Source organism: Stenella coeruleoalba (genome assembly GCF_951394435.1).
Source record: "Stenella coeruleoalba genome assembly, chromosome: 11".
NCBI lineage: Eukaryota > Metazoa > Chordata > Mammalia > Artiodactyla > Delphinidae > Stenella > Stenella coeruleoalba.
In genome coordinates this window covers 50,697,948-50,709,408 of record NC_137157.1, presented here as the reverse complement: position 1 = coordinate 50,709,408, position 11,461 = coordinate 50,697,948, and the positions used below count along the sequence as shown (strand labels likewise).

Genomic DNA, 11,461 nt, shown 5'->3' with positions numbered 1-11,461 from the left:
GTAGGCGGTTTTTATTCCACGGTGGTCTGTATTTGGGGGAAGGAAAAAAATTCTTCCTCGGGTGAAAGTTTTTATTTTGGAATTGGTCCAAAATAATTTTGGGTGTGATGTGTGAAAATCTCAACCTAATTTTTTCAGAGCTTTTTGTTATTCAAGGATGAAAAGAGGTACATTTTAAAATGTACTCCACCTTTTTAAAACGGACTGTGGTCATTATGGTGTTCACATAACTCAGAAACAGTCCAGGCTATAAAATTAGGACTTGGCAGAAAGGGAGTTCCTAGGGAGAAGGTTAAATCGAGGTAAATTGAAGGGAGAGTTGGACAGTTGGCTCAACTGTGGAGTTAGGAAGCTATGGGGTCCCCGCGTTGGGCAACCCCTCTACCCTGCGAGCGTTGGAACCCGGGTGCATAGCGCCAGCCAAGGGAGACTTCGCGTCGCCTCCAGTTTTTCCCGGAGAAAAAAAGCTCAGGAAAGAGGCTTGGCGCGCTCCGTGTGCCTGTGTGCATATTGTTTGCACGTGTGCCTGTGTCTGTGAAAGTGCATGTGTTTCTGCGTGCATGTGTGCATGTAAGTGCGCGCGTGTTTGTTTACATGTGTGTTTATGCCTGCATGTGCTGTGGGAGTGTGCACGTGTGTCTAAGTGCACGTGTGTGTGTGGATCTGCGAGCATGTCTGTGTATGAGTGTGTGTGTGTATGTGTGTGTGTGCGCGTGTGTGTGTGTGCGCGCGCGCGCGCGCGACGGGTCGTGCGATCTGCGAGGAAGGCATTCCAACGCAGAACAGGGCGGCGGGGGCCTGCTTCTACTCCTCTTCAGTCGATCCCCACTCCTAGGAAACGAGAACTCTGCCGCGCGTGCAGCCAGACGCTTCCTGCAGAGTGTTGGCTCCGCATCGTGGAGGTGCAGGTAAAGGCCAAGCCTGTAAACGCGGCTCCGGGGGCAGCCACATTTCCGCGCCTTCCTAGGACAGCCGGCCAGGGGCGACCTCGGGCGGCGGGTGGGGCGAGGCCGGCGGCGAGCCGGCCCGGCATCCCCGGCCTGTCCCTTTAACCCCGCCGCCGGGCGAGAGCACGTGAGCGGGGCTCCGGGTGGCACCCGGGCGCCGCCGCCGCGGAGGCAGCTGTATTTCGAACGCTGCCTCTGGCCCACGGCCAGGCGCCTTGGCTCGGCGGTCCGCCTGGCCTCCCTCCTCCTCATACTTTTCCTAGGGCGCAGCCCCCTCCCCTTTATCCGCCCACGATTAGAGGTGGGCACTCCCCCCCATCCCGCCGCCCCCTCCCCAAGCGCGCGCACACACACACACACACATACACGCACACGCACACACACACACATACATACACACTCTCATCCCGCTTGAATCCTGGGGCAGGAACTCAGAAAACTTCCAGCCCGGGCAGCGCGCGCTTGGTGCAGGACGCAAGAGCAATCAGCCCGTCCCCCTCCGACTCCCCGGTGCCGCTGCCGCCCGCTCCCGCCACCCGAGGAGGCGCGGTGCCACCCACCGCTCCGTCCCCTGCCCGCGCTCAGTGCCCGACCCGATCCCGGCAGAATCTCCCCATCCTCCCTCTGCTTTCCGACTGCCCAAGGCGCTATTTGTTTTCTCTCTCTTTCTCTTTCTTGCTCTGCGAGCGCGGAGCGAGGGGGAAGAGGAGGAGGAATTCTTTCCCCGCCTAACGTTTCAAGGGACACAATTCACTCCAAGTCTCTTCCCTTTCCAAGCCGCTTCCGAAGTGCTCCCGGTGACCGCAACTTCTGATCCCAAACTGAGAGGGTAGCCTCCCAACTTGAAACCCTCTTTTCCTTCTCCTTCGCTCTCCGCCTCCTCTCGCTACCTCCACCGTCACCTCCACCTCCGGCACCCACCCACCCTGCCGCCGCCACCAGCAGCGCCTCCTTCTCTCCTCCTCCTCCCCTCTTCTCTCTTGTTGGCAGCCGCTGGACGTCCGGTGTTGATGGTGGCAGCGGCGGCAGCCTAAGCAGCAGCAGCCCTCGCCGCACGCCAGCTCTCGCCCAACCCGCCTCGTTCTCCAGCCCTACCTCGCAGTCTCCCGAAAGGTGCTGGGCAGATTCCGGGCGTCAGAGGCGAAGCGGCTGCAGCGGCGGTAGGAGCGGCGGCGGCAGCGGTAGCGGCGGCGGGAGGCAGGATGAGCGCACGCGGTGAAGGCGCCGGGCAGCCGTCCACTTCAGCCCAGGGACAACCTGCCGCCCCGGCGCCTCAGAAGAGAGGACGCGGCCGACCCAGGAAGCAGCAGCAAGTCAGTACGCGGGCGGGGTGCGGGCAGCAGCCCACCTCCGCTCCCTCCGCGAGGGCCCCGCGACCCGCGGCCACCCGAGCGCGGGAGTCCAGCCGCCGCGGCCGCCGCACGCCGCCGCGGGGGCGAGCTACGGAGTCCCGGCGCGAGTGCGCGGCAGAGCCCCGGGCGCCCGCGCCCCTCTGGGCCGGGAGGTGGGAGCCACGGCGGGCGGGCGGCCGGGTGCGGGCTGGAGGCGGGGTCGGGCGAAGCGCGTCTTCGGACTTTCGCTATTGTGCCCGGCCCGAGTGGCGCGGTGTCTCCTGGTGACGGGAAGCGGCCGGGTCCGACAAGCCGGGGCTCGCCAGGCACTTTCCGAGCCGCTTTGCAGTGGCCCGGGGGTTAGGGGTACTCTGACGGGTCAGGGTTGGAGGGGCTGAAGCCTCGGGGGCCGGAGGCTCTTTCTCCCGCCAACTGGGGCTGCTCGCTGGCCGGGGACTGGCGCGCCGCAGCCGCCCCCTTGGCGCCCTCCCCAAGTTCTCGGTGGCCTGAGACTCGCGCCCTCCCGACAAAGAACTCGTGGGCCCGCCCGGTTCTCCTAGGGCTCTTTAAATGCGGCCGCTGCTGAGGTGTCCCAGGAAAGGGGCTGGCTACAGGAGACCCTGGGTCCCCACGGGATAGGATTAAGTAGTTCAGCCAAGGGCGCGGTGGCAAGCAGTGTCCGAGAGGGTGCACGGTAGCTAGGGTCACTTCCTCGCCAGGCGCCCAGTCCCCCTTTTGCCTTGGGTGCCGCGCCTCAGAGCTGCAGACCTGAAACGTCCTTCTCCAGAGCGAGTGACTGGGGGTTGGGAGGGGACGATCGAGGGGCGCCCGGGACCCCGCGGAGTGGAGGGTTTTGTCTGCGGATGCAACCAATTAAGCGTGTAGCCTGCGCTTGCGGAGCTGCGCGCAGCGCCCGGGGTGGAGGGGTTTTGTTCGCAGCAATTTCCAAGCCTCCGCGGGCAAGGATGGAGCGGGACTTGTCTATTGAGAACATTTAAACTCCGCTTCCGTGGGGTTTAAAGCTACTTCTTCGTTCTTTAGCCTTAAAGCGCTTCCTTCATGGCAAATAGGCCTATTAGAAAATAATCCTAGAGTCCCAAAGCTGCCCGAGAGCAAGGTGGGGAAGGCGAACAATGTTTGCTTGCCAGTGCGTTTTAGAAAAACTGCTGTACCTTTTTGAAATCATCAAAGGAAACAAGCCAATCTAGAGGCCCCTGAGTTTTCCCGCTCTGCCCGGGCGACACTTTACATCGCGTTAGGATCCTGTTTTACACCTCCCAGGAAGTCACTGCCCTTCCCCCCGCTCTTGTTTCCCACACGCCACCCGGCTCACTCTAACTACTAATTGCCCCCCACCTCCAAAAAATAATCCAAAAGAAATTGCAGTGGGGTCTGGAGGTGATTGGAGGTTTTACCTTTGAGTTAAGGCAGAGTTCACAAAGAAAGAAAAATGTGTCTCCTATGTGTTTGCTCCGGATGTGCCCACTGGAGCTAGTGGTCCCACAGAAGCTTGCAGGAAACCTTCCTCAGAATCTCTAAATAGGATGCGAATTTTCATTGAAGACTTTTATGCATTTTAAGCTAATTCTCATTTAATAACCGAATCTGAATGAGATGTAAATTGATGATTCACTGGATAAATATTTAGAATCTGGAATATTAATCATCGCATTCTCTTAACCACTTGAGTATTTACTACTTGGCATAGAAGCCGTTTAAAGTTTTGCTAAACCTATTGATAGTTTCAATTTCTCCTTCCCAGACACTCCCATTCCTCCTTACTACCCACCCCCCATCCCTTTTATTAGTTTTCTTCGGTACACCCCCATAAGGGTTTTCTCAAAAGAAAGTTTTGGAGAAAATATTTATTTTTATCAAAAGACATTTAAATCTAGACTGGAGACCATTCCTACATCTCCAATTGGCAGTGAAGAATTGAAGCAATTACCTAGATAATTCAAGCAAAGCCTCCCACGACAGATTTACCATAATTATTTGGAAATTTCAGGAGGAATGGAGTTATTTTAAGTTGAAGAACTTGGATAATTGCTCCAGTATTTCACTCAGTGTGTTGATTGAGTTATAACTGACCTACAATATAGATATACAGAATGATCAAAAGCCACCTTTTTCAATATGGGAGATTGTTGAAATATTTCTGATGTTAGCTTCATATTTCTGTTGTTTAAAATGCTGGTATAGTGGAGAGTAGTATTTGTGTAAAATGCTTATTATTTCTATGCGTTGCCAAATACACAGCCTTGCATATTTTACACCTTAAAATGTATAACTTTCTTTCTAGAACAAGCAACCTTTGAACAGTCAGCCTTTGTTACCTTTTTCGGGTTGAAATAGAATCTAGCTTTCATATGCGAAATAGAATTTCCTCTATGAATTCTTGGATTACAAGTATAGTTATTTCCCCTTTCTGTAAACTCTGTACCATCATCATCCGTTTATGCTTGAACTGAATGTGTTCCAACAGTTCTGTTGAGCAGCACAGGCAGAAAATACAACTATAGAGTCAGGGTCAATTTCTTTCAGCCATTCTTGCCACAGCAGCATTTTTTTTCCCCCCGAAACTAGGAGCCAACCGGTGAGCCCTCTCCTAAGAGACCAAGGGGAAGACCCAAAGGCAGCAAAAACAAGAGTCCCTCCAAAGCAGCTCAAAAGGTGAGATTTCTTACGTCCTCCCAACTTTCTCAACGCCCAGAGGAACCTCCCTGTAATTTTCCCATTCTAGATCCGCACCTAAGGATTTCTCCCAAGTGGGTAACCCAAGACTCATTTCCTACCTTTAATATTGGTGAGATTTTCAAGCAGATACTTAGTATAAAAAGTTCATGAAGATGCTTACAGTGCTGTTTTTAAACAATCACCAAATAATAAGAAACTTAAAACGGAGATGGGAGGGGGAGGTGGGGGAGTGGAGAATGAACAATTAAGATTTGCACCAGTTGTGAAATAGTTAAAAACAAATCAAAGCTATAGATTTTGTCTGGTGGTGAAGTTTTTGCAATTTCCTTAAAAAATAATAAAGATTAATTTACTTTGTGCTTATTTACATGATTATTGGAAAACCAAATCCCACTATTAAAGTTAAGTACTTTGCCAAATAGATGATAATTAGAAGTAAATCCAATTATGGGATTCTGGAAAAAAATTTTCACTAATTTTACTGCTTTAAATGTGCTGATAAAGTACCTTGTTTGTTTACAATAAACCTACAATATAATATATCATAATCTCTCAAAAGGCTTTCCACCTCAGGTGATAGAGAAATGTTCTGAATAGGACAATGAGAAATTTTTTAAACAAGTATTTGACTCATTTATTGTATATTTTTGGGCAGGATAGAACCCAACCAAGTGTAATTTCCAGTGTTTTTCTTTATAAATTTTAAATTGCAGTTTAAAAACTTCATGTTTGGTGGTATTTGAGCTAACAAAGAAGAAATATCTCAGGATCAATGCGTAGACAGAGAAGGGAAGGTGAAGATAAAATTCACATTTTTTAAGCTTTACAAATAAATCAGAAAAAAAGTTTCTGTATTTTATTTGTGGGTTTGTATGCTCGTTAAAAACAAAGGTTCAAAATTCAGAAGTAAGTTTTGATATATCTTTACAGTCGATTTGAGTACACCATGTACAGTATTTGTTGAAAATGACTGTATGCTCATCTCTTGAGGATTAATGTTTTGTGTGGTTTTCTCTGTGAGTGTGAGCACCTACCATATTATATTTGATAGTTTTCAGTGTTGTAGACTTCCATAGCAACCAGTGATACATATAAAGTTATTTAGGGAGCAACTATGAGTTCTTCTCTGTTTTGTTTTAACAGTCTTGAACAGAGTTGAAAGGGCAGATTTCTGATATATTTAAATAGAACTGCTTCTCAGAGTGAAGATTTAATTGTACTCATATTTAATCACTAAACATTGAAGTAGCTCTAAATTATCTTGTCATTTAAAAGTGCCTGTGTAATCTGATATTACTAATATGAATACTTACTATTTGTTTTTTTACCTGCTTTATTCAATTTTAAAAAAGGGCCAATTTAACATAGGGTTTTTTTTGGTTGCATTAAGTTAATTTTATCTTACTTTTACTCTAATGGAATGGCAAAGAAATATCTTGGTAGCTAGCTGACAAACATTTAAACTACGATGTAATTGCTCTGAAAAATGCATCATAACATCTCCCAGGAAGAAATCTGTAAATCTCATCATAAATAAATTATTTAAAATTCAATACAAAAAAAGGGAAAATGAATTACCTCTCATATTTTACTGTATTACTCTTTTTTTTGGAACGAGTAAAAAGGTGCTTCCATCACCTTCTCTTCAGTTTGAAAAGTTTGCCACTGACTAGCAAAATCTTTATTGACAAAAGGAAAGCTGAGACTTGTGCCTAATTTACCACCTAAAGCAAAATAACAAAAAGTTGGTTTCTTCCCAAGTAAGGTTTGACTTATTTTTAGTTACTTTGGTGATAGGCATTTATAAATGACCCTTAGGCTATTCATCTTTCTGATAATTCTTCATGTGTATGCACATAGTATTACAACTTCCAAAACAGAAGTAGGCTTTCTTTTTCCGAAAGAAATTTTTCTCTGAAATCTTTCATTCTTCCAGACAAAATTATTTCACACAATTCTGTTATAAAAGTCCCCTTTCTAATAAAAATGGATACGTATTTTTGCTCAGAACCTGACTGTTACATTTCTTCAGTTTTATAAATTACGCTTCATCTGGAGAAGATAACACTTTGCAAAATAATGAATGACACTGATGAATTGTTCATGGCATGTGTAAACTTAAGGTATTTTCACTTTCGAATTGGTATTTATTGAGTTTGCTACTACCCTATGTAAACATGATTATCAAACATATATTTGTTTATTAAACATATGTTGTATTCTAACAAAACATATTTTTGTTAGGACTTTGAAAAGTTATCTTTTTTAGAAAAAGTTACATTGTTGATAACATGCTAGACTGACCAGAGTAGAGATGAGAAGTCTTCTATGATTAATAAATTGGGAATTCTCCTGCAAACTGAGACTCACCAAAATGGAAACTATATAACAAAACCTGGTAAGTATATAAGAGAACAGAACTCTAAAATTAGAGGAGATACAGTGTACACTGGGAGACTGATGATGTTGTATGTTTAAAATTTCTTGCTGCTTGGAGTTTCTTTACTTACAAAGTTTGTGTTTGGACCCAGTAACTGGCCTTGGGGCATTTGAAAACAAAACTGCTTGTTGGAAAATTAGCAGTGTGACACTTGACAATGCATGAGGAAAGTTGCAAGACCAAGTGGAGGACTACTAAATTAGCAATCACTTTAATTTCAGGTCATATTCAATATAAACTTGATTTGTGTAATATATAAAACAAACATTTATAAAAACATAATTTGTTATGCCTGGAACTTTTGGAAGAGAAGATAATTATTCTTCACTTTGCTTCTATTCCGTTATGACAAATTCCCATGGATAACCATTATGTAGAAATTCTAGTTATTCCTAAGAACACCAATCTGAGTGCTCAAAGTTCATCCCTGAACCAGTTTCATATTGTTATCTTAATAAAAGAAATCAGAAGTTAATGTTTTCCTGAATAAATAATTTATTCGTGTGAGTATGTGTGTGTCTGTGTGTGTGTCTTGACCCTTTTATTTATGTCTTAGTTTGAGGTATACCTGTGACCAGTTGACTCTTAATTTCCTTTTTGTTTTATTTTGTTTTCCTCTCCTGTTTGTGCTGGATGGAAATACTTTGTATTTTCACATTTCTCATGTTTGGAGAGAAGAAAGATAACCATCTCCTTTATGTTTAGTTTAGGGTTTTTGTTGTGCCTGTTTAATGAGAGAACACTGGAGGGGTTTCTTTCACTAATTCTCCAGTTTTTAAGGTCACAAGTCAAATTCATCTGTAAGTCAGGCCAATTGTCATTCAGGTACTTTTAGGGAAAAAAAAAATTCTGAGATTGAATTAATTTTAATAGGAAGAATTGCGTATAAAAAAGATCTCAGGTGTGAGATAGCCCTACTTCATGATATCACAGATTTGCTTGAACTTCCTTTTGACTTTAGGTTGTAGTGAAGAGAAATAAAGAGCAAAGTACAAAATGAAAATACCATCTAGGTAAAGTATACTTCAAATAATGTGTTCAGGCAGACACCTAATTTATATTTTCCACTTGCCTAAACAAAGAAGACTTGATACGAATTGGATACTATAGAGGAAGATTTGTGCTCCTTTTCTAATCATGTTCCTAGGAGGTTGGTTGATTTTTCACAAATGATTACTAACACCAAGCACAGATATTTTAGGATGAGAGAATGGGTTTTCCTCATCATTTCAGTTAAATATTAGCGCATAGATGCGGAGCAAGGACGTGATTTTTTACGGGATATAGTAGGTCGAGCTGAAGAGGGGAACCAAAGGCATCGTTATAGGTAAGTCAGGGAAAGATGGTATAGGCAGTTGTCATACAATTCCAGCCTACGGCGTCTATGTTACTAGTACGAGTTATTTTGAGTTCCTCTGTGTTTTTATGGGCAAGTAACTTCCACTGGGACTCAGGGCTCTATCTAAGCATACAGATAAATCCAGTCAGGTGGAATTATGTAAAGCCCAACTGTTGTCTCCATTATCTTGGTATTTTAGGCTGTCTTACCTAAACAGTTGACTCGTTTTTTTTTTCACTTAACTTTGCCAGAGAGGACCGAGCCTTAATGTATCAGTAAATTCTCTCTCACAATGCCTTTGAGTCATCGTAGATTATGATCCAAATATGGAAGATTCAAATACATTTGAGTTATTTTCTGAAATCACTTTACTTCAAGGAACCCAGAGATCTCATTCTTTGCCAGTTATTCTTCTGAACTTTTTCATCGAAAGCCCCTCATTACTTTGACTGACTTCCAGCTCTGGTTCATTTTTATCTCAAGGTCTCAACAGATCATTTTGCTCAAGAGAACATAACAGATTGGTATTCTGTTGCATTTCAGTTCTTTTTTGAGACTAGATGGATGCTGAAGAGCATTTTATGTCAGTTAAATCATTCAGACCCATCTTATCTTGTTAGCTGACTTTCTGCAGTTTCCAGAGCTTGCTCTGGAACCATATAGCTTGGCACAAGGGTGGAACAATGCATTTTATATCCTAGATGCTGAGAATTTTAGCTCTGAATTTTTATAGTGCCAACCAGGAGAAAAAGGTGAATGGAGAACTGATTCCATTTTAGGCTGCTGCTTTATTATTCTATATTGCTTTAATCCACTGAACAACGCTGAATGGCATCTTCTAAATGATTTAGCAAGGAGTAGTCACAGCCATTTTTTTCTCCAGGATAATGTAGGGAGTAGTTTGCTCGGAAGGTCGCCCTTATGAACTCTCATATCATTGCTATTGATTTTTCTGATTACAAAGGAGGGAGAGGAACAGTTAAAGAGGAGAATCCTAAACTTTGAAAATAACTTTTCCTGTTATTTTGGCCTTGGCTTTAATTTCATGTTTGTATAGGTGAAGACAGGCATGTGTAAATAATGACATGGGAGTTGACAACAAGGACTTCCTTGGGGAAAATGAGCATGAACTACAGTGGATGATAGAATTCACTTTTATTTCTTTTTTGGAAAATATGTAGCGATGGCAAACTTGTAATGTCTTTTAAAGACTAAAAATAGTTGCATGTACAGTTTGGAAACCCATAGAACTAGATGAGCAAAAAGGTGAAGTGACAATTACTTAACATTTAATGTGACTGATTAGTCCAGTTGATTTTGATGCCAGTGCACATTGATTTACACTCTTTATATTTTTGAAAGAGCTACTAAAAGAAATAAAATGTGACTCTACACTGTTTTTCGATGGCTCCCTATGCTCTAAAGTCAGCAGGTCTTAGTCATATATACATATACATGGAAAGATACATGAAAACAAAGCCAGGTACTACTAAGCCCAAATCTTTTTCTAGCTCTTTTGTGTGTGTGTGTATACAGATGCACTGATTGATTTGGAGTGGGGCATTCTGGTTTTTATGCATTATCACAGTATGATGTGAGCATTTAGAATAGCAAAAAATTAATAGCTATCTAAATTTGACCCAGAAGTCAGAACTGGCTAATGCGCTTGGTTCCCAATCTCAGCTCTTGTCTATGTCTTTATAGGAAACTTGGAAATATTTTACTTTTAACTACTCATTTGATTTCCACCCTAGAAGTTTTTTAAAAAATTTCCCCATGGCTACTTCATTTTGTACGGGACTGTCTCCCAGAAGAACAGACCCTTTATTGCCTTGAAATCAGATGGGGTCTCAGTTCCACCACTTAAGAACATGGGCAGATTGCTTAATCGCCCATATAAACAGGGGTAGTAATAGCTGCCCTACTTAAATAAGATAATGCTCAGAAAATCACTCAGTACTTTGACTGGAAACTTACAAAATTGGGAGGTACTCCTTTTAAGGGTAACATTTTAAAATATGGAGGGAGTTAAGAAATTACATTTGACTACCTACTAAATGCTGTAGCTTTTGTCAGGCTTACCTTCCATATACATTAGCTCCTTTAATCCTTTGATGTAGGCATTATGGTCTTCATTTCACAAATGAGAAAACTGTGATTCAGAGATGTAAACTGTGACATGTCTAATGTTCAGCTCCAGTAAATGGGAGTACCTGGGCTTGAGTTCAAATCTAATTCTAAAGCTTATGATCTTTCCACTGTTATGTGGTGTCAAATATCTCATAAAGTATTTGCTACAAGGTAGATTATGTTTTCTCCAGTAACCAGAAATGTAGGTTGTAAGTTAGGTTTTGAGAAATCTTCGGAGGGGAGTTCTCTACAAGCTTATAAAGGGATTGGCAATATGTGCTTACTGCAACCCATTCCTGGCCCCCAAATAAACCAGAAGGCTATGACGTTGGAGATCATGGCACACCCAGAAGTTGTTTTATTTGTTAAATGAAGGGGCTGGATGAAATGTCTTCTAAAGCCCTACCAAGCTGTAGAATTCTAAAGGTGAGAGGGAAACAACAGGGAAACACACAGGTGATATAAACACCAGTGTTTCTTTCTTTCCTTCCTTCATGCAATAATTATGCAGTGAGCACATCTTATGCACCAGACACTAATGCTAAGCACTGTTTCCAAGATCAAGAGTTCTATTTGC

At 43.6% G+C, this 11,461-nt stretch overlaps 1 protein-coding gene across 1 annotated transcript in view; it reads left to right on the top strand.

Moving 5' to 3' along the window:
- Nucleotides 1-781: 781 nt before the first annotated feature.
- Nucleotides 782-11,461, top strand: part of HMGA2 (high mobility group AT-hook 2) — a 136,888-nt gene continuing 126,208 nt past the window's right edge. Inside the window, exons 1-3 of the mRNA XM_079937468.1 lie at nucleotides 782-908; nucleotides 1,938-2,260; nucleotides 4,865-4,951. Of these exons, the coding sequence (XP_079793594.1) occupies nucleotides 2,150-2,260; nucleotides 4,865-4,951 (198 nt within the window). The 5' untranslated portion in view covers nucleotides 782-908; nucleotides 1,938-2,149. The remainder of the gene's footprint in view (nucleotides 909-1,937; nucleotides 2,261-4,864; nucleotides 4,952-11,461) is intronic.